Source organism: Bufo bufo, chromosome 7 (assembly GCF_905171765.1).
Source record: "Bufo bufo chromosome 7, aBufBuf1.1, whole genome shotgun sequence".
Classification (NCBI taxonomy): domain Eukaryota; kingdom Metazoa; phylum Chordata; class Amphibia; order Anura; family Bufonidae; genus Bufo; species Bufo bufo.
This window is the reverse complement of record NC_053395.1, coordinates 26,593,063-26,616,296: the sequence shown is the minus strand read 5'-3', so window position 1 is coordinate 26,616,296 and position 23,234 is coordinate 26,593,063. Positions and strand designations below refer to the sequence as shown.

The window sequence follows — 23,234 nt, the reverse complement described above, 5'->3', positions numbered from 1 at the left end:
GTAATGGAATTAGGGAGGGGGTCTTATAGCCCACAATTAAAATAAAAAAGCATGGTGCCAGACTTTAAACCAGTGTCAATCAGGGTGCGTGCGACATTCACCAATAATGTACTACGCCCCCATCAGCCAAACCTAACATGGGGCATGGATATCTGGATAAGCAAAATAATAAAATAAAAATATATATATATTACATTTTCTAAAATGCATTAAGATAAACCAGGTACATCAGGTGGCCCACACATCTAAACCAGCACTGCGGGCACCTACCTTTCGGGGGATCATTTGCAGCTTTCATCTAGATTAGTGGCGGCTATGTGCCAACTCTTTATCCATGATTATTTTCTCTAAATTCAAGTCCACTCCTGATAAATCTGGCCATGTAACAGGCCCCTGCCATGCTCAGAGTGACCAGCGCACCGCTGTATGTACATAAAAACCACTGTGAACCTGTCATTGTTTTGGTGGGAGGGCCAACGATGCAGTAATCAGCAAGCCATTCTCAAACTACAACTCCCAACATGCCCTAACAGTCGCAGGATGCATTTCTAAACGACCGATCTGCATGCTCTCTGGGCCGTCAGAGCCTGCTGGGAGTTGTGGTCTTGCAGCAAACTTTGTGAAGGGGCTGAATGACTTGCAGCTGATGGGAGCCGTAACGCCAACTTTCCGTCTCCAGCCAGTTATGAGTCACCACACTGGCACGTCCACAGCATAAAGCTCATGTGAAGGAACCGGGCGGCATCACTCCCTACTGGTAGGACTGCGGTAGGTCTCCGGGAGCCATTTATCTGCGTGTAAACCTCATTACCCTGCAGAAAAACAAACAACCTAAAGCTCCACCATTCAACGTGGGGACGTAAAACAGACAACACAAGCAAAATCCAGCAGCTCGGCCCGCAGGCAAATCCCTTCACAACAAGCGAGCGGCTCCCTGCAGTGTCTCCTAAGTCAGTCATCGGGCACGCTGTGCCAGCAAAGCTTTAAGAGGGGAAAGTAAGATACTGGCCGAGACGGGTGTACGGAAATGAGCAAAGTACATGCCCTGGTCTGTAATTACAGCCAATGGCACCCTTATAATAGAACGCCTGGCAGCACCCGCCTCTTATGCACATTGCCTGCAGCGTCCTTGTGTTTGCGTCTTGTGATCAGCACAATCACGTTTGGGGGGGGGGGGGGGGGGGGAATAATAAAATAAAATAAAACAGTGACAGACAAGGGAAGAGCGACGCAGGCACAAACCTGAAGGAAATCCGAAAAGGAAGCCTCCAAGACAGGGATAAAGCAGCGGTGATCCAAGGAAAGACGTTTCCAACTCCTGTTGCTTTCCCACCCTGCAGATTTCATGAGAAAATGGAGGAGAAGCATGGTGTCATTTTACTCCTGCGAAAGCCCCGTTTGCCAACTCCTCCTGACGGAGGGGCCCGATCGGACAAATTCTCCCTCCCTTCTAATAAATAACGGCAGCTGTCCGAGCATTAATACTGCTGGTAAAAACAGCTCTATCTGGAAGACGCAGGCAGCGAGCACAAGCTGCAGCAGACTGGGCTGTGCCGTGACGCTCCTCAATGCTGCCTCCGAAGAAAGGGGGCTGACAGTTTAGGAATGCTGAAGGGCACACACTGACGAAGTTTGCCTTCGGAGCCGACACACGTAAGCTGCTGCACTAAAAATTTCACTGCAAAACAAAATATTATAAAAAAAAAAAATAAAAAAAAATTAAATAACTGCAACCCAGGTCCCGGCAAAAGCCACTCTGGAAAATATCTTCAGTGAACGCCAAGCGATTAACTCACTGAAGCCAGAAGTGCAGAGCCTGGCGACAGGCAGCCATTGTCAGGGATGTCAAGCGGCTTATACCCATTTCCCGCAGCGAGGATTTAACCCCGTGGATGCCAAAGTAGCTAGTTCAGAGTTTCATTAGAGAGCGCGGCTCGTGATGCTGCAAGCGACACCGATAATCCTCTGACTGCTCAGAACATGCCACAATGGTCCAGGAGGCAACTAACTAGCGGCTCTTTACTTGACGGGTGTTTAACCATTTCAATACCGCTCTGTATTTCACGGGAAGGCAGACGCCAGAAATACTAGATGCAGGAATAGTTTGACTTTGACTCAACAAAGCAACGTCAGATGCATTGCCATCAAAACTGTAAGCTTAGGGAGCTAGCCAAGCACAGACATCATTTACCTTATATCCGCCTATGCAACAATTTGTTTACTATATTAATGCGATTAAAGTGAGAAATGAAGCAAATTATAAGTTTCCCACCATTTTGTTTCAACAACTTCCACACAAACCTGCATCTCCATGGTAACAGACTACATACAAACCCTGTGTAGTCTGAATCAACAGTCACATACTCCTGTCTGATTTGTACTTAACTTTTTGCTTAAAGGGGTATTCTGTTATCCCCTACAGTATCAGATCAGTGGGGTTCCTACCCCTGGGAGCCCCACTGATCCCGTACCCTGTGGAGCCTCCATGAAATGGACGGAGCGACTGGCCGGAAAAGGGCACCACTGCTATTTCTATGGTTGCACTGAAGATAGCGGAGTACCGCGCCTGGCTATCTTCAATACTCATGTAAATTAGCAAGCCACTCTGGCTACAAATGGTACGGTCCCCCGTGACCAGTGGTAGGAACCCCACCAATCTGATACGGTAGGGGGATAACGTGTTATAACAAGATTATCCCTTTAACTACCAAAAATGCAGATTAGCATAAAGTAGGGGGTTAAAGGTGAAAGGTGACTCCAGGATCAGACTACACAAAGTTTGTTTGTAGTCTGTTACTGTGGAGACGAACAAAACTTTTTATTTCTAATGAAGACCTATTGCAAAGTTGCACTATTTCTCATTTTAGAGGCATCAGAATAACAAAAAAAAAGTGGTTGCAATGGCTACAAAGCCTTTAATTAAGTCCTATGTAGATTACCACTTCTCTAGAAGACCATTCTTCAATGGGAAGTTGGGTGGCCTCAAAGACATCTTATAATGCAACTGTGCAGCCCTGCATGTTTAGCTACTAACACCAGAACACGGTGGCAGATGACCCCCATGGTTCTAGTGGAGATGTGTCACCTATATTCATTCCTTGCTCTGGTATCATGCGTCCATACATATAAAGGAGACGAAGCAAGATGGCAGGTGCGTTCTAGCACTGGTGCAACAGTCACATGTTGTCATTACGGAAGAAGCCCGGGCTAATCCAGTGGGGGATTTGACATTCTCCCCCCTGAAGTTTTCTCCTAACTGGTTTTGCAGGATGTTTTTGTATTAAGTGTAAGAAACAAATTAGGAAGGAAACCACGCTTTCATTTTCTTGCCTCACAACTTGATTTCCTAACTGACCCCAATTTGTTGTCAACATCTACTCCACGTTACTTTGGAGACCAAATCAGGCAGTGAAAAATGGAAAATTTCAGAAGCGAGCTTGGTTGCTCCAGACTACATTGTTTCAGTAAGGAAGCCGTGGAATCAAAAACACATTTTCCCCAGAGAAACAAGCATAAGTGCCGCCTCCTCTTCAAACAGCTGATCGTGCGGGTCAGACCCCCTACGATCACGTATTGATGACCTATCTTGAGGATAGGTCTTCGAAATGTACTGGCTGCACAACCACTTTCATCAATATCGGATTGGCAGGGTTCTGACACTCAGTACCCCCAACATTCAGCTGTTTGAAGAGACAGCGGCGCTCTGGTGTGCTGCGGTCTCTTCCTAGGCCAGTGACATCACGTTCATCAGTCACATGGCTTAGGCGAAGCTCAGTCCCATTAAAGTGAATGGCGCGGAGCTGCATTACCAAGCACAGCTGCCATCCAATGGATGGCGCTGTGCTTTGTGAGCTGTCAAGAGGGCTTATTTGCTGGAAGAACAAAAGGATTGGGCAAAATTATTAATTTCACCTAATCCTTCTCTGTTGTTGGGAGCTTCCCACACACATTACACCAGTCGTTCTTGGTGGGTTTGGCAAACAATACACTAATGTATATGGGGGTCTTAACCTGGGCATGTGCTTATACTTCTCAGCTTTACAGCCCCCCTACAAATTAATGTATTGTCGGACTAACCCACCAAGAGCGGCGGCTGCCGCCGAAAGTCTGGCGTGTGAAGTTCCTGAATCCCACCCAACAGGTTTGTCAGGGGACAGAAGGATCAGGCGAAATGAATATTTTCATCCCGGGAGATAAGCTTGCAGTGGTTTTCTCCCATCTCCCCACTGAATACACACACGTTTACCTGAGCTGAACACGTATGTGTGTGGGGGAGCCTGGAGAGATAGAAGTCGGCAGATAGAGGTTATGTATGGCCGCCCTTAGCTTCCTCCGTAGAATACAGTGTTCAGACCTCAGATAGCCAAGGGAAACAAAGATGCAAGAGTGGAAACACATTACTGCACTTAGATCCTGTACAGACATCAATCTGAATTTACTTGCTCAGCAGCAAATCAACCTCTCTCAGAAACTGGAGGATGGCAGGACAATGGCCAACATCGGCATTCACCACTCCATTAAAAAAGGGCTGACACAATAAAATAAAAAACTTCCCCCTGCCAGGAGTCCACAATGAAGTCTGTTTAGTCCTACACACAAAACATGCGGGAAAAGGACGACAGGATTGTGCAATTAGATGGAGCGATTATCGTTTTAATTTCCGTACAATCAAATTTGAGAAGTTATCCTCGCATGTAATAGCGTGCAGCGATTGAACGATGAGCAATAAATCATTCTCTCTGTAAACCGGACGAATCTGTCTGACAAAGTCGCCGCCACATCCCCTCGGCTTATCAGACATCTGCCAGTCGTCAGCAGTATAAATGCTCGAGGGGCGAATGAGCAACAATTGTAGTAACGAGCAAACAGCCAAAAACATTCAGCAATAATTGTTGTGTGAAATCAAAGTCTTTTGAACGCAAGTGACTCCCTAAATAATCGCTTGCCGCTCGTTAATGAAAAAAATACCTGCCGATCTAAGAGGACCCAATCCTTAGAGCCAGCTTATTTTTACTGCCATTAATGATATTTTTTGCATCAAATATTACTGAACATTTCAGTTCAGGACAATGGATCCTTTTGAATGGACAATCAAACACTACTGACGAAGGGACGGGTCTGCAGGTAGCAGGTTGTAGAGGAGGGTTAGCAGGTGGATCTACAGTTTAATAAGAACTCAGTTTAAAGGGGTATTCCGGCTGTTTATGGCCTCATGCACACGACCGTTGTGTGCATCCGTGGCCGTTCTTCCGTTTTCCGTGATTTTCAATGGGTCCGTTGAAAACTCGGGAAGTGCACAGTTGTTCATCCACGGCCGTGATCCGTGTTTCCTGTCCGTCAAAAAAATATGACCTGTCCTATTTTTTTGACGGACAACGGTTCATGGACCCATTCAAGTCAATTTTTTCTTTCCATTCAAGTCAATGGGTCCGTGAAAAAACACGGATGCACACAAGATTGGCATCCGCGTCCGTGATCCGTGGCCGTTGGCAACTTTCACACAGACGGATGGCAGATCTGTCTGCATAAAAGCTTTTTCAGATATGAGTTTTCACTTTGTGAAAACTCATATCAGACAGTATATTCTAACACAGAGGCGTTCCCATAGTGATGGGGACGCTTCAAGTTAGAATATACTGAGAACTGTGTACATGACTGCCCCTTGCTGCCTGGCAGCACCCGATCTTTTACAGGGGGCTGTGAACCGCACAATTAACCCCTCAGGTGCCGCACCTAAAGGATTAATTGTGCGTATCATAGCCCCCTGTAAGAGATCAGGTGCTGCCAGGCAGGAGGGGGCAGACCCCCTCCCTCCCCAATATTATATTCATTGGTGGCCAGTGCGGACTCCCCCCCCCCCCCCCCCCCCCTCCTTGTTAAAATCACGTTCCGAATCCCCCATCATTGGTGGCCAGTGCGGTCTCACATCTCCCCCAGTTAAAATCACGTTCCCGCATCATTGGTGGCAGTGGAGAGTTCCGATCGGAATCCCAGTTTAATCGCTGGTGCTTTGATCGGTAACCATGGCAACCAGGACGCTACTACAGTCCTGGTTGCCATGGTTACTTAGCAATTTTTAGAAGCATTATACTTACCTGCGATGTCTGTGACCGGCCGGGCGCTCCTCCTACTGGTAAGTGACAGGTCTGTGCTATAGGCAATGCGCCGCACAGACCTTTCACTTACCAGTAGGAGGAGCGCACGGCCGGTCACAGACATCGCAGCTCGCAGGTAAGTATAATGCTTCTAAAAAATTGCTAAGTAACCATGGCAACCAGGACTGCAGTAGCATCCTGGTTGCCATGGTTACCGATCGGAGCACCAGCGATTAAACTGGGATTCCGATCGGAACTCTCCACTGCCACCAATGATGGGGGGGAGGCGGCCAGTGCTGGCCACCAATGAATATAATATTGGGGAGGGAGGGGGTCTGCCCCCTCCTGCCTGGCAGCACCTGATCTCTTACAGGGGGCTATGATACGCACAATTAACCCTTCAGGTGAGGCACCTGAGGGGTTAATTGTGCGGATCACAGCCCCTTGTAAAAGATCGGGTGCTGCCAGGGGGCAGTCATGTACACAGTTCGTAGGATATTCTAACTTGAAGCGTCCCCATCAATATGGGAATGCCTCTGTGTTAGAATATACTGTCGGATATGAGTTTCACGATCTAACTCAAATCCGATAGTATATTCTAACATAGAGGCGTTCCCATGGTGATGGGGACGCTTCAAGTTTACATTGAAAGTCAATGGGGGACGGATCCGTTTGCAATTGCATCATATTGTGTCAACGTCAAACGGATCCGTCCACATTGACTAGCATTGTAAGTCAGGACGGATCCATTTGGCTCCGCACGGCCAGGCGGACACCAAAACGTGGATCCTTCAAAAATCAAGGAAGACCCACGGACGAAAAAACGGTCACGGATCACGGACCAACGGAACCCCGTTTTGCAGACCGTGAAAAAATACTGTCGTGTGCATGAGGCCTATCTCGTTATCTCGGGATAACTATTAGATTGGAGGGGACCCCTATAGACCACGAGAACGGGTGCCCCCTCCTGCAGCCCCCTGAAATGAACTGAGCGGCTGGTCGGACACGCATGTGGCCGCTGCATTCATTTCTATGGGAGACAGCTGAGTACTGTACAACCGACCGCTCTGTTCAATTCAGAGGGGGCTGCAGGAGGTAACTGCCTCCCGTTCTCGTGATCGGTGGGGGTTCCAGATAGGCGATAACTTTAAACAGCTGGAATACCCCTTTAACTTTTTTATTTAAAGGGGTTGTCAGGGAGTTTATATTTGATGGCCCATCCTTTGGACATTTTACAATGACGGTGGGGTGGGTGCAGACAGGCAAATACTTGACTATTGGGGGGAGGCTGTTAGTGTCAGACAGCATGAGCATGCCCATAAGTCCTATTATATGTGTAGGGGAGAGAAAAGGTGGTCTGCCTACGCGAGGCGGGGAAAGCGGGGGCCCACCTCCGCAAAGGGAAAGAGGATGGCTGCTGTGAATACTGGAAAAACATGGAGACAGGTAATCCTATTGTAAAAGGAAGTAAAGTTGCATAGAAAAAATTAATATATATATATATATATATATATATATATATATATATATATACACACACATATATATACATACACATATATATACATATATACACACACACATACATATCCCCCTCTATACGTCCATGTACAAGATACACCTGGACATAGCACAAGATACACCTGGACATAGCACATTAATTATATCCGCTGTAAAGGAGACAGGGCCTTCCGTTATATATTACTGGTTACCTCTTACCACACTGTAACTGGATAGCACAAGGTATTACACAACCGTATTGCAGGCTCTTATTATCCCCAATCTGTCATCAGCAGCAAAGTTTTACCCACGGGCTAAAGCTTTTCATGGAAAGTCAAACAGGGTAAGCCTCGTCCTATGATATAACGCTATATAATAACACAGTCATAGACCAGTAAACACACAGCGGTGACGGATACAGATATTACATGTTATTGCACAATATGCCATTTCCTCAGACTTTTCCAGAGCCCGTTCATTGCTTTACAAATTAGCCGACCAGAGAGACTGAGATAATTCAGCCGTTTCAACCACTCAACAATTGTGTTTTTGAAAGCAATTACCACAGGATTATATTAGACATACTTTGAACAGTAGATAAAAAAAAACATGATTCATGTTTCTGCCGAATGCCAGTAAAAACCCATTAAAAGGATATGTTTACCTCTGCTATCCTTTCCTCAAAAGAGTTGTCTAAAGCTAGGATAAAGGGTCTGCTGGTTTACCAGAAACAGCGCCACATCTGCCCAGGGGCTGTGCCTGGTACTGCACTTATAGCAATAAAAGAGTTAGAATCCTAAATATATACTGTTTGCAGCTAGTTTATGGAATACAATGAGCAAATAGTTCAAACTATAATCGTATATTGGTCAATTCTTTGAGTGTCTGATGTAAAGACTACATGTGCCAAATATTAAAGGGATTTTTCAGGAATTAAAGGGGTTTTTCTGAGACTTAAATACTGATAACCCATCTTCTGGACTCCCCCCGATCAGCTCTTGTGAGCGCTGTGGCCTTCTCTCAGCTTTTCCTAGTCCAGTGAAGCCACGTTCATCGGTCACGTGGCCTAGAAGCAGCTAAGCCCCATTCAAGTGAATCAGGATGAGCGCGATACCAAATATAGCCACCATACAATGTACGGCGCTGTGCTTGGAAAGCACAGAGAAAGCAGCCATGTTTTTTCTAATCCTGTACAACCCCCCTTTAAACAAGCAGAGGACACTGGGTGATCTTAGCAGACAGCAGAATTGTGAACACAGCTGTGAATGAGAAGGAGCTATACACGTCACTGCTCAATATTAACAGGTACACCACCAAAAAATAAAAAAAGTGAATAATGAAACTAGGCTTACCTTTGTTTTTTTGATCTGACGCCTGAAACAGAAAATAAAATACTGTCAATTAAACACGCTTCAGGAATATTTAGGTCTGTATTACATTATAGTGTTAAAGGGGTTTTAAGAGACAAATACTAATTGGTGGGGGTCATTGTGCTAATGTCAGCTTAGGCTACTTTTACACTTGCGGCAGGACGGATCCGACAGGCTGTTCACCATGTCGGATCCGTCCTTCCGCTATTTCGCCGTGCCGCCGCTCCGTCCCCATTGACTATAATGGAGACGGGGGCGGAGCTCCGGCGCAGAACGGCGTGCACGCCCCCGTCCCCATTATAGTCAATGGGGACGGAGCGGCGGTCCGGCGAAATAGCGGTAGGACGGATCCGTCCTGCCGCAAGTGTGAAAGTACCCTAAGGGCACTTTCACACTAGCGTTTTTCTTTTCCGGCATAGAGTTCCGTCCTAGGGGCTCTATACCAGAAAAGAACTGATCAGTTTTATCCCCATGCATTCTGAATGGAGAGTAATCCGTTCAGGATGCATCAGGATGTCTTCAGTTCAGTCATTTTAACTGATTAGGCAAAAGAGAAACCCGTAGCATGCTACGGTTTTATCTCAGGCGAAAAAAACGGAAGACTTGCCTTAATGCCGGATCCGGCATTTTTTTTCCATAGGAATGTATTAGTGCCGGATCCAGCATTCAAAATACCAGAATGCCGGATCCGTCCTTCAGGACTGCGCATGAGCAGGCCGAAGTAAAAAAAAAAAGTGAAAAAGTAATCTGGATGACACCGGAAAGACGGATCCGGCATTTCATGATCAGTCTTACTAATGCCATCGGTTGGCATATGTTTTGCCAGATCCGGCAGGCAGTTCCGGTGACGGAACTGCTTGCCGGATCTCTCTGCAGCAAGTGTGAAAGTAGGCCTAAACCTAACTAGTCTATTCCTACTTTTATCTATACCCCCGGTTACACCAGAAATCTAACTGTTATAGTATGCCAATTAGCCTCTAGGAGCCAGGCAGCGCTTGCATCTGTCTGCCAGGCCTGTGCTGTGGTGAAATCTCGCGCCGTTCAGTATGCGAGAGTCTTTCCCTCACCGCGTCTGTGCCAAATACTGAACGGCGCGAGATTTCACCAGAGCACAGGGCTGATAGACGGATGTGAGCGCTGCCTGGCTGTCAATCAGGACTTGGAGGGAGGCGACAAAGGTGGGAGAGCGGATCCTCTAGGAGCAGGAAGAATGCCTCTCCTGCTCCTAGAGGCTAATTAGCGTATTATAAAAGTTAGATTTCTGGCATAACGGGGGCATAGATAAAAGTAGGAATAGGCTAGTTAGGTTTAGCTGACATTAGCACATCGCTAATGTCAGCTGGTTTAATAAGGTTAAATCTGGTGACAAACTCTTTAAACACAGTAAAGACCCATTTACACGGAAGCAGTTTTTAAAGCACTGACGAACAGCTCGTTACCATCCCGGCAGTCGGCAAGGAGTTTACCGGAAGGGTAAGGAGCGTCATCGCTGCTTAGAAACCGCTCTTGTGCCTGTGCCAGGCAGCAATGTGTATAGCTAATGTAAACACTCCTACGGGCGGTATTTCCATTTGAAGATCGTGCTGACGATAACTGGGATTATAAACGATCGCTCAAGATTTTCTGCATTCACACTGGTCAATTATGGCTACAGTCACCTGGAAACAGTGAATTGTAATTCCCCCTGTAAACGGGCCTTCATAAGTATAATTACACATGACTAATAGGAACAGCAGGGGGGCGGGGGGGGCAGCATTACAATGTTACCTTTTTAGAGGCAGTTTCCTTCTTTTTCTTATCGTTCTTTCGGTTTTTCCTTTCTTCCATTAACTGTATTTCCTCCTGCTGCGCTGTACCCCTAAAAACAAACACCACAATCATCACATAAAACGTACACAAGGGGACAAATGGTATCCAGACATAGCACTAAATACAAAACAGATGGAAAACATACTGCAGACTTTAGAGGGGTTGTTTCATGAAGACAACCCTACTTAGTATAGGAGGCTGACATGGAGGTGTGAAAGTTGCCCCCTGTAGCATTAGTTACTGGGCACTTAAGACATGGATGGGCCAAGACCACCAAAGTGGAATCCATCTTTAGAGCTTTCCATACTGGCACATAGATAGGAGGTTATACGGACAGAGGTTGGCATGACCTAAGACCTATGGATCTCTTACAGCAGGGATGCCCATCCTGCGGACCTCCAGCGGTTGTAAAACTACAACTCCCACCATGTCCTGCTGTAGGCTGATAGCTGTTGGCTGCCCAGGCATGCTGGGAGTTGTCGTTTTGAAACAGCTGGAGGGCCGCAGGTTGGGAATCCCTGTCTTAGAGGACATATGACTAACTACCATTCTGTCAGGTTTTTTGGGACATCCCCAGCAAAAGAACAAGCTGGCTGCAGCTTCACTCGCTTGCTGGGCTGGACTGGATAAAAACCTGCAGTAACAAGCGGATCGCTGATGAGAGAACCCCTTTAAGGAGGTAGATATTGCACGCCTCAGGAGATTACATTTCTTACTGCCTAGTCACACACAAAAAAAAAAAAAAATCAAAAAATTTATTAAATCAGTATAAAAAGGTGGCGCCTGTTATCAGCCAGACTGATCATAATAAGAAAACAGCAGTGAATGGTCTCGGAAGAACTTCTCTACTTGTTTCTGAATCTGGCAGCGTCTGCTATACATAGATCACAAACTAGACAAATGTCAGGATGGGATTCACCCAAATTAGCGCTTTACTCCTGTGACGGAGCTTCCGAGGTGCGGACCGCACACGGCGAGTTCTCATCAGATTCTCGTCTGCTTATTTTGCAATTAATGAAAAAGGGAAAACGTCTTCATTACACAGCCGAGCGCTCCTAGGAGACCGCTCCTCTTTAATTACGGGCGCCTCTAAATTGCCAGGCCAGAAAACCCAAATTGCAATAAGATTAAGGGTGCCCTCTAATAATTCCCCGCCACTACTGGCAGGTCTCTGGACCACTACAATAAGGCAATTGTTTCACAGTTCCAGGCAGATCTTGGTAAGTAGTCACATTTAACCCCTTGATGCAGACACTGGTCATAACAGATTAGAGGGGAACGACTGCGCGGTTCACAGACTGGAGTTGAGGGACAACTGTTACTTCATCCATCCACTACAGGCACCTATGAATACGGACACAGTCAGATGCAGGCACCATGGGGACAAGGGAATAAGCCCCTAATATTACATTCAATGGGCTGCAATTGGCTCTTCATTCCATAGACTTGAGATAAACGAGTATCAACATGGTTATAATATAGGGCATCTGTCAGCAGTTTTGTCCTTATGACACTGGCTGACCTGTTACATGTGCACTTGGCAGATGAAGGCATCTGTGTTGGTCCCATGTTCATATGTGCCCGCATCGCTGGGAAAAATGATGTTTTAATACAGGAGCACCGGTTCCTTCTCAAAACAGCTGATCTGCAGAGGTTCTTCTGGGTGTCAGACCCCCCACCGATCATTCCTGAGGACAGGTCATCAGTATCAAAATCTCAGAAAACCCTTTTAAAGTCACTCGTTTGAATGAGCCCTAAATGCTTGCATTTTCTTTGTTGTGCTACTCCTCTATTATTGCTCCAGAAAATAAGTAAACCCACAACTGGAAGTTACTGTTCACACTGCTGACCGGATGTGTCCCTACAGTCTGACACTGTCCAATTAGTGCTAAAACTTTCATTCACCGACAAGGCAAGCTGTAACACCCAGTCTGTTTATAAATTTCCAGGGTTACGACCACCCTGCAATCCGGAATCAGTGGTCGTGCTTGCAGATTATAGGAAAAAGCATCAGCCACCAGAGAGGCCAGTGCTTTTTCCTATAGTGTGCAAGCATGGCCAGTGCTGATAGATTTGCAGGGTGGTCGTAACCCCTGGATATGAGCTGTGTATCAACCCAGAAAAGGAAGCAATATGGACAATCACAATACATTAGTAAGAGCCAGGTACTCACTTTTGCTACATGATAAATGTCATTTGCTGAAGCGAGACAACCCCTTTAAGGCCCTTTTACACAGAAATACTGGGAACAAACCACTCGCGCCTTTATGTACTGGCGATAATGCAACTAATGGTGTAAGTTCATACCCTTTAAGTGAAATCTGCCGTACGGCTATAGGTCCACTAACTCCCATTTTTACCTTCTCGGTGGGGCCTACCTGCAGCTGAACATCTGAAATAGGCATCCAATGAAAGCCCCCACTCGCCCGCTCTCCGAAGGTGGCGGGCAGGTGATCGGAGAGCAGTAAATAGGATCATTTTCCCTCTTCCATTATACAGTTTGTTTTGCTCGCTGTCAGACGGGCACAGATGAAAGTCCAAGGGTCACCCGCTGAGTGCTTAATAAGCCCTAGTATGAAATGAGTTTGTCAGCAACAACACGAGAATCTAGAAGCCGATAACAGCGAGGAATGTAACAAGCATGTCCACCATTCCAAAAGTCAACCAATAAACAGCCTCGAGTGGGTCCCATCCTATCAAAAATTCTCAAACTGGTATTTTTTTTCTTTCTGGGGAGGAGAGAATTATTTACAAGGATCTGTTTGCCCTCCCGACACGCTGTGTTGTGAACACTCACTGTAATTCCCCCTGGAAATGTATGCCTAAATTGACAATTGGGCGTTACCATTCCTGCTAGTGAAAGACGCATGTCCCTCCAATCTGGGACCTTGAGCACCGATTGGACGGTGTATGGACACACCCCGTTGCCATTTATATATTTCTAGGAGGAATAACACAACAAAGTTCTACGAAAAGTGTGATAGTTACCAAACTAGGAAGTTCTGAAACATCTTTTTGTAAAACTGAGTGTTGTTCCTGTGGTATACCTCCTAGAAATGTACAAATAAACTGACAACGTGGCCTGCACCGTCTGACAATGTCCAATCTGCGTTCACAGTCCCAGATTGTAGGGGCACGCCTCGTGTACAAAGCCTAGCTTAAGGGGTTTCATTTTTCCAAAGATGTGTTTTATATATGACTTTGCTTACACCCAGAGTCTCAGTGATGTAAAGGATACATGTGCCAAATTTCAAGAAGATTGGATAATATTTAGGGGTTGCACACATTGATCTTTTATTACTACTCTCACTCCTGTACTTAGGAGGTTGGTCTAAAAACGACTTCAGTTTCAGGATCCCAGGGGCTCGGCATCAAGTAAATTGTCCTCTTCACTAAACCGTTGACAATTCCTCAATGAGAATTGAAAGGAATGAAATGGGTTGCACATTTTGTCAGCCCATTATATGTTCGCTTTTTGCACGAAGCAATTGTAAGTCGATGGGCTCCAAAGAATGATTTGGATATGCTACAGCTTCTGAGCACTTACCCAGATGCAAAAAAAAAGTGCTCTCACAGTTGCTAAGAGACACCTTTGGTATCTGTCAGAAACAAACGTAGGATTGGCTTTTTTGGACGAACGTATTACTCAGGCTGTTAAGGAAAATAGGACTAACATTTTTGAAACCAAACCTGCAAAGAAAAAGGGAATGAAACGATTAGAGGGTAAAAACCTAGTTTATGAAGGAAAAGACCTGAGCCATTTCGTTACTAATGAATCAAAGAAGTTCTTTGAATTGTTTGGGATCCACGACGTGAGAGAATACGGCAGTGATTGATTCTGTAAGAAGCCATGGGAACGCTCTTAAGGTGGTCAATGATACCGCAGAAAGAGGAATTGCTCTGATAAAAAAAGTTTAACGAATCGGTCAGAGACGAAACAACAAAGAATTCTTGTTGAGGGGATTTGCCTAGCTGTCAAATCAGTCAGATATTTCCAGGAGGAATAACATTGATAGGTCACGATGCAGTCTTAAAAGAAAAGATGCTCCAGAATGACCTAGTCTGGCAAATACCATAATTTACTAAACTAGACACATCAGGAGAGTGGACGCGCTTCTCCCATTTCAATCCCCATACAGTACTCAAATGTCTCACACTTCTGGCCAGGCCCAAAGACCATCAAAGACATAATATTGCTTGAGTAATTGCAGAAGGTTATTACAGTGCATCTAATAGGCATCCCTTCAGCAAGCATCGAGTCTGTTTTTTCCCCCCCAGAGTCTTGATACATTTGCTGTTGGGTCTCTGCTCCTTCACTGCCCGGCCGCCGCAGCCTCGCTCAGGTCTCCCGCTGTCAACATCTCATTTGACACTGCTGGAGCTAATGTCACGTGCAAGGGGACCAAGTCACCACTGCAATAAGTGACTGGCTGCAGATTTTCGCAGCGGCGGCCGGCCAGCAAAGTTGTTGGCACCCAGCAGCGGGGAGCAAGTATGCTTCTCTTTGCAGGTCTAGCCAGTCTGCATAGAGTTTTAATGTTCTCCCCGTGTCTGCGTGGGTTTCCTCCGGGTTCTCCGGTTTCCTCCCACGCTCCAAAGACATACTGATAAGGACCTTAGATTGTGAGCTCCATATGAGACAAGAAAAGAACTGCAGAATATGTCAGCGTCAAATAAATGAGTAAAACGAATTAGACTAGTAGACTGCATTCGCAGACATCAATTCATTCATACATCAACAGGATGAATAAAAGAGTAACAGCACAGCTCAGAGCTCCTATAAAAGGTGCACCAGAATTGTTATTTCGTAGGGTAACAGATACGTCTGGAGAGCAGACAGGTCCTCTTTGTAATGTAATATCATAGATTCTGGAGACACTTGTATATGCCACAACCCATACAAGGGGTTGAGCACAGAAGAGCAGAATGGAAAAAAAGGGCTGCTGCACACACCAATACAAAACATGCAGCAGTATAAGAAGAGCGCTGAAGACGGACAGGGATGAAAGACGGACGCTTGGCTGCACGACTTTTGTCTGCACTAAATGGGGATAAAAGTTGGGGAACAAATGCGCTTTAGAAACTGTCCCCCGAGCTGCAGAGGGTCCTACAGGTCCGAGGACGGTCAGCGGCATGTAGATGAAGCGGCACAGGTTCTTCTATCTTCCAGGCACAGAATTCAATTTTCAGGCAAGACACCAAGCAATCATGCCCACGGGTCATTTCTCCGCCCCCTGTGAGATCACTTGGCGAAGATGAGCATCCAGGAAGCGAACACGTTCCGCTCGTCTATAATGAATGTCACAGAAGAGCACCCGGCTTCACCGCGAGATGTAATCAGGCAGAAAAGCCTGAGAAAGGAATTCAAGTTAAGGACTCATGCTCACGGCTGTGCCCGTATTGCGGCCAACAAACAGCAGGTCTGCAATACACGGGCACTGGCCGTGCGCACCCCGTAACACGGATGTGGACACGATCACTTGAATGGGTCCGCAATCCGCAAAGTCGGTGCAGAATGGAGGCATGGAACCCCACAGAATGCTTCCATGGGGTTTCTCTCCGTGCCTCTGCACTGCAAAAAAAAAATAGAACATGTTATATATTTTTTTTGCAGTGCGGACGGATCATGGACCCATTCAAGTTAAATGGGTCTGGGTCCGGTCGCAAATCACAAGCAACTTTTTCAGCATTACAAATCAATATCTGTTGCAGGCAACTGCTGCTCACTTGCAACACGTCAGCGTTTTTTGTTTTTAAGGCCTCTTTCACACGAGCAATACGGATAAGCTCAGGATGCGTTCAGTGAAACTCGCACCATTTCGCAAGCAAGTTTAGTCAGTTTTGATTGACATTGCGTTCAGCGTTAGTTTTTTCTGTGTGAAAAAAAATCCCTGAAGATTTACAAATATCTCGCAACCATCAGTGAAAAACACATTGCATCAGGACTGCATCCAGGTTACATCCGAACGCAATGCGTGTTTCACTGAAGCCCCTTTCACTTCTATGGGGCCAGGGCTGCATGAAAAACACATGAATATAGAACATGCTGCGATTCTCAGAACGCAGAAATCAGGGGCGGACTGGGAACTTAAAGTGGCCCTAGAAAAGATACCAAATTGTGGCACATTATACCACCCAACAGAGCCATATACCACAGTCCATCACAAAAATACATCCCCAAAAACTTCCACTGGCCGGCTGTGAGGAGGGCTCAGACGGCCCCCTGGGCATCGGCCAACCGGGAAATTTCCCTGTACGGTCTATGGCCAACCCGCCCCTGGCAGAAATGGTGTGAAAAACAACGCTTATGTGCACAGATCCATTAAAATGAATGGGTCAGGACTAAGCCTAAGTGTCTAGGGCTGCTTTCAAGTCTTTGCAATTTTGAGTTTTTAATGGCCTTCGTTTTTTTTTTGCGGTACAAACACAGACTCTGGATTTTAAGCAAATGTATATGGGAAATATGAAAAGCAGAACACACAATTGCTTTTTTGCTTCTGGAGTTTTTGTTCGTTAGGTGGAGTTTTTATCTCTGTCTTTTCAAAAAAAGCAGCATATTGTAGATCTTGGAATTTTTCTCAGGTGTTTTCACATCACCATAGGGGAAGAAACTGCTAGTGGTAAAGCATATTGGGGGAGATTTATCAAGACTGGCATGTGCTACTCAGGTCTTGATATTGCCTGCGCTGCTGGCGAGATGCATTCCCCAGCAGACCGGGCATTTAAACTAAAATGTACGGCCACTCGGAGAGGTCTTAGATTTCGGCCTTTAAATCAGTCAGAATACCAGCATAAAAGAAGATAAATGTACTGGGCTGGATGGACTCCCCTCCTCTTCTTCCACCCTTCTTGGAAAGTGGCGAGAGCAGAGGAGAAACGTCACAGGAAAATTTTGTTGCTGTGGCATACTAAAAAAGAGTCACAAACATGGGGTTTGTGACTTTTTTGCACAGAAAACTGGGGTAGGGAGATGCTAAATCTCCTCCACTGCGTGCAAGAAATGCCAGATAAAATCACTATGAATACGTCAGCAACAACCACAGGTGGACGAAGAACCGGTAAGGGTTTATCTCATGAAAGTGAAAAACATCCATTTTCAGCAGCATTTGAAGTCTATGGGGATATGCACATGGCCGTCAGAAACAGGACATGTTAGGCCCCCTGTGCACCCCGTTGCTGTATAGCGGACCGCATTTGCGGATCCGCAATACACGGGTGCCGTTCCGTGGGCATTCCGCATCCGTGATCATTCCGCATCCGTGATCACTTGAATGGGTCCGCAAATCCGGAGATGCAGAACGGAAGCACGGAACGGAACCCTATGGAAGCACTGCGGAGTTCTTCCGCGGGGTTTTGTCCCGTACTTCCGTTCCGCAAAAAGATAGAACATGTCCTATCTTTTTGCAAAACGGCCGGATCGCGGACCCATTCAAGTGAATGGGTCCGCGATCCGCTGTGGCTGCCCCACGGACTGTGGGACGACCACGGGTGCACACGTTCGTGTGCAGGGGGCCTTATCCTGATGCCTCCAGTGTGGAGCAAGTGGTCCTTTGCTGCAAAAGCATACGTTTCTTACTTTTTTTTTTCCTAGCACTACTGGGGTTGGTGCGGGATTCAACAGTATAATTACTGAGGGCATAAAATGGGTTGGGGGCTATGGGGGAATTATGTATTATGCAGTGAGAGCATGGCAAGAGGGGAAATTTAAACAGCAGTTAAAAAGGGATGCAAAACTGCCAGGAAATGGATGCACACACTGATGCAAAATGGCCATTAAAAACAGTTTTTGATGGCATTTTTTTTTCACCGCTATTAGAATGTAGTAGAAAACCACCAGAGCCAAATTCATGTTTGTGGGGAACCTAATGGGAGTTGCAAATCCTAAGCTAAACGCAACTTGCAGCCAAAACGCAGCTTAAACCAATGCAACAACAAACTGCACACATTTCTGGTCGTATGACCAAAGTCTCTGTGTAGTCCTAAAGCAGGGATGGCCAACCTGCGGCTCTTCAGCTGTTGTAAAACTACAACTCCCACCAGGTCCTGCTGTAGACTGATAGCTATAGGCAGTGTGGGCATGCTGGGAGTTGCAGTTTTGAAACAGCTGGAGAGCCTCAGGTTGGCCATCCACGTCCTAAAGGAACAGTGGTCGGAATGTCTGACCACAGGGGCGATATTACCCAGTGCTTCATACTCCCATCCTCCAACCCCAATCTACCATGGGCTTCAGAGTGGAATAACCTCATTCTGTTGACAACGCAGGAATCAGGGAGATCTGTTTCGGTGACACTGGGGCTGCTTCTATTTTCCAGTCTTCTGCCACTAGATACCAAGTTATATTTCATTCCAGATATCAACGTCTTCGCTTTCGGCAGAAAAACAAATAGCTCTGCCCTTGAAGCTTATCTCCGAGATACTACTAATAGAGAAGAGATTGCAGCAGAGACTGCACTCAATTACCGCAGATGCAGTATCACGTGTATGGATAATACCACACCTAGTGTCGTTCAAGTGGGGAATTTTTTTCTACCTGTGACCAATTTGCAAAACTTCTAGTTAGGCCCCAGTTAGGTTAAATATTTCTAGCGTTGAAGCACCAGGTTTCCTCTGCAGCATGAATTAATCATCTTGTAAGCGTGCCTCTCCATACCGGATCAACTTTCACTTTCCTTTCTTCTTTGCGACGTTTAATATTTCATGCTTGTTGCTGCTCAGTCGGAGGAAGGGGGGTTACCGATTAAGAACAGGTACGCCCATCTCATTTCCACATCTTTACTTTGCAATGCAACAACAGTAACGGGGGAGACGGCAGAGGAGTTCATAGATATGCTAATACCATTCGCCACTCAGCATGTCTACCAGACCACTCCTGGGAGCACAAAGGGCCATAAACTGCAGATACCCGCACAAACAAGTGTATTCAGCGCAAGGTGTCCTCGGTTATACAGTTTCACCGGCCAAAAGAAACATTAACTAATTACACGAGTGGAGCAGAAAGCTGCAATGTGAGGAGGCGGCTGCTCCTAAGGTAATTAAAAGGAGAGCTGAATGTAAACCGAGAGCGCAGCTATACCCGACGCAGCTCGCTTATCTTCTGCTGCAGCTACTGCGGGCAAACGAACATAAGCCCCCGGACGTACAGGGCTTTATCAGCACCTGGTATAAACACGCCATCCTCCAAGAGGAACCTGTACTGACGAGCGGGTTACATATTAACCCCTCTCACACTGAACACAGATCCATCATGAAAAGGACAGTGCAGACAACCGTAGCTTTGGTCAGCATCAGATATACATTTTTACGGATTGGATGCAGACACATTTATTTCAATGGAGCCGCAAAAGATGCAGACAGCGCAAGTCCGATTCCTGTCCGTTTTGCAGACAAGGATAGGACATTTCTAGAGGAGTTTGAAAAAAACATTTAAAAAAATAATAATAAGTGGCATCCGCAATTTGTGGACCGCAAAATGGACACTGTCGTGTGCATGAGCCCTTATAGGGTGACCTGCAATACCAGGCCATCACTTGTAAATGGACATGCCCTTTAAAGCTAGACATCCAGGGGAACTGCAACCTCGCCTACCGTGGAGGTCTGGCTATAAAGGGCTTGTCCCACAGCCACATGAATGTGAAGGCAACGTCTCCATTAGGTCTTATTCACAAAGTCAGTGTTTGGTCAGTGATTGTGAGCCAAAACCAGGTGCGGCTCTAAACACAGAACAGGAGCAGATCTTTCCCTTATGTCTGTGGGGGCTCTAATCCTGGTTTTGGTTCATAATCACTGATCAAACACTGACATGTGAATAAGGCCTGCATTACACAGGCCGACTGAGCAAACGACTGTTAGGAGGGAAGCGTTCCCTCCCGGCAATCGTTTGCTAGCTAGCGGAGGAGACCACTGCTATTACATGTAGCGATCTCCTCCACAGCATAGGGGGGAGCGATCGCTATGCCATCACTCGTCGTCATACTGTCTAGTGGTTTGCAGCAGCAGATCACTATTAGACAGCACGATCTGCCGCCGGCAAGCGCTCATTTATCGGGCAGTCGGCGACAGTATTAAACTGCAAGATGATCGCTTGCGAATGCTCATTAGCGATTATCGTCCGGAATATTTGCCAGTGTAATAGAGTCTTAAAGGGAACCTGTCACCTCTACTATGCTACCCTTAACTGAGCGTTTCTAAATGTTCATTGTGTTACCCTAAACATATAAATGACAATTTCATTTGCAGACAAATTCAATAAGTATTATGCATTTTTGTACTTCCCTCCTTTTATGCAAACATAAGAGAGTCATATCTTACTTGTGTGACCAGAGAATAGTCATATTTTCAAGCGCTGACTCCTCAGGTTAATTTGCACATGTATCAAATGGTTTTTTTACACAATAAAAAGCACACAGCGCTATGGGGACTGGATATTGCGGATGTGCTAGCGGCCATCTAGCAACCCATGTCCTCAGCTCTATACCCAAAATCCAGGTGACAGGTTCCCTTTAAGGCCTGCAAATTTATGCACCCACTGACCCAGACTAATACACACTTGGTTTAGGCTAGTTGCAGACTAGTGTCACAAAGCAGTTTTCTTCCAGCCGATTTTCGGCTTATTTGCTGATCCCTATTATAGTGAATGGGGTTGGACAGAGCCTTACGAACCTCTGGCAATACCAGAGTGCATAGAGGTCCGGCAGGCTGTTCCCGGACAGATCTCGCACGCTAGTCTGCAACTAGCATTAGGTGCCAGAAAATCTCTCGCCGCAGATGCTGAACATGTCCTTAGGCCACCATGATCCCAGTGTACATCAGAAGAGTATCCTATTAGAAATATGCAATGGTATAAGTATACATTTTGATATGATATTTATTGTACAAAAAAAGCTTCATTAAAAAGAAAATTATTCTGTGCAAGTTACACAGGCCCATGATCTGCCCACAATGAACGCTGATATAGCTAGTTAATTTACATGTAGCAATCACCATTAGAATGACCCATTTGTCACCGTAGAGTTTGCCGCAGATCACGTTTGTACAAGGCGATGTGTTGCCGACTAAGGCTGAAACGATTCATCTCTTTAATCGTGGCAAAAAAATCCTCGATGCAATTTCCCTGCATCAAGGCTTCGTTTAAATCATGTGACCACGGAGCGTGAGCGAAGTAAAGCTTCGCACTCACCGCTCCGTGGCCTTCCGGACTCTGCACCGCGCTGCACTGGCCAGGGCTTTGCGTGCACACATCGTCAGCGCGCTGGCTGACGCTGTGTGTGATGTCAGGTCCCTCCCAGTGCATGCTGGGATGAAGACGCGTCTCCTGCGGACTCCATGTGTCAGCGCACGCCGCACTGCCAGGAAAGGTAAGTATATAGTTAGCGGCGGGAAGAGGGGTGGATCCTGTGATGGTGGGGGGCACCTGTGATTTGGCATGGAGGGCCTGATCTGATGGGAGTGGGGGACATGGTGGATGGCATGGAGACACTGGGGAAGGGGGACATCATGACAATCTGGATGACATGAAAGGGCTGATGGCAGTGCCATCATGGGGGCACTGGGGGACATAGCATGGAGGGGCTGATTGATTGCACTGGGGGAGTGGGGGACATGGCCTTGGATGGCATGGGGGTCTCGTCCTGATTGCAGCCTGGGGATCTGATTATGGTGGCATGGGGGTCTGATTGCGGGCTTGTGGCATGGGGGGACTGATTTGAGGGCAAGGCTGACTTGGGAGGAGTCTTATCAAAATGCTATGTCACTGTGCAGCATTTTTTGTCCGGATCCCCATTATAGTCAATGGGCATCCAGCTATGACAGATGGAGCCAGCGAGTTCAGAACATAACCTTAGATACACATTCTGGCAGAAGAACAGCCTGCTGGAGTATACCGTATTGCTCTCATAATGTGGTCCAAGGCCATCAGCGATGGAGCCGGAAACCAGTGGCAGCAATCAGGTACAAAAAGGGGTCTGTAGATAAGGTCCCCGGGGTAAAAAAAAAAAAAAAAAACCTTCAATATTTACTGCTGAATATCCTTCAAGGAAAATACTGACACAAATTTCCAAAAACATGAAATAAAAGTGAAGCTTCACTTCACAGTCTTCACATCGGCAGAGGCACGAGGATAGCACTCACAGCAGCTGTAACCAAACACAACAAACCACTGTTGACTCACGGCCGGAGAATGAGCGTCACGCCTACCATCTACACAACATCACACAGCGGGCCGGTGACAGGGACTTACCTCCTCAGACTTCCTTCAATGTCTTTGGTAGCTGCAGCTTCCAATTCTCTGTAATTAAAATCTAAATTAGTCCCGGGAAGACATAACAGGACGACTAAAAGCAAAGACTGAGCAGGCAAGACGTAAACCATGCCCCTGGCACAATACAAGAGACGGCCGAGGACTCTGCGCTATACATGCACCAGTATAGAATACGCTCATGTATAAAAGGAACTTTGCTGGGAC

At 46.4% G+C, this 23,234-nt stretch overlaps 1 protein-coding gene across 5 annotated transcripts in view; it reads right to left on the bottom strand.

The window, feature by feature from the left end:
* TNRC6A (trinucleotide repeat containing adaptor 6A) overlaps nt 1-23,234 on the bottom strand; it is a 69,089-nt gene that overhangs the window by 41,768 nt on the left and 4,087 nt on the right. For 2 of the 5 annotated variants that reach the window (XM_040441986.1, XM_040441988.1), the window contains exons 2-4: nt 23,010-23,057; nt 10,733-10,823; nt 8,948-8,969 (exon numbers count right to left, since the gene is read on the bottom strand). In XM_040441986.1, the coding sequence (XP_040297920.1) occupies nt 8,948-8,969; nt 10,733-10,823; nt 23,010-23,057 (161 nt within the window). Of the gene's footprint in view, nt 1-270; nt 342-1,242; nt 1,529-8,947; nt 8,970-10,732; nt 10,824-23,009; nt 23,058-23,234 lie in introns of those variants that run through there. The other 3 variants (XM_040441987.1, XM_040441990.1, XM_040441989.1) reach the window with 3 other exon arrangements.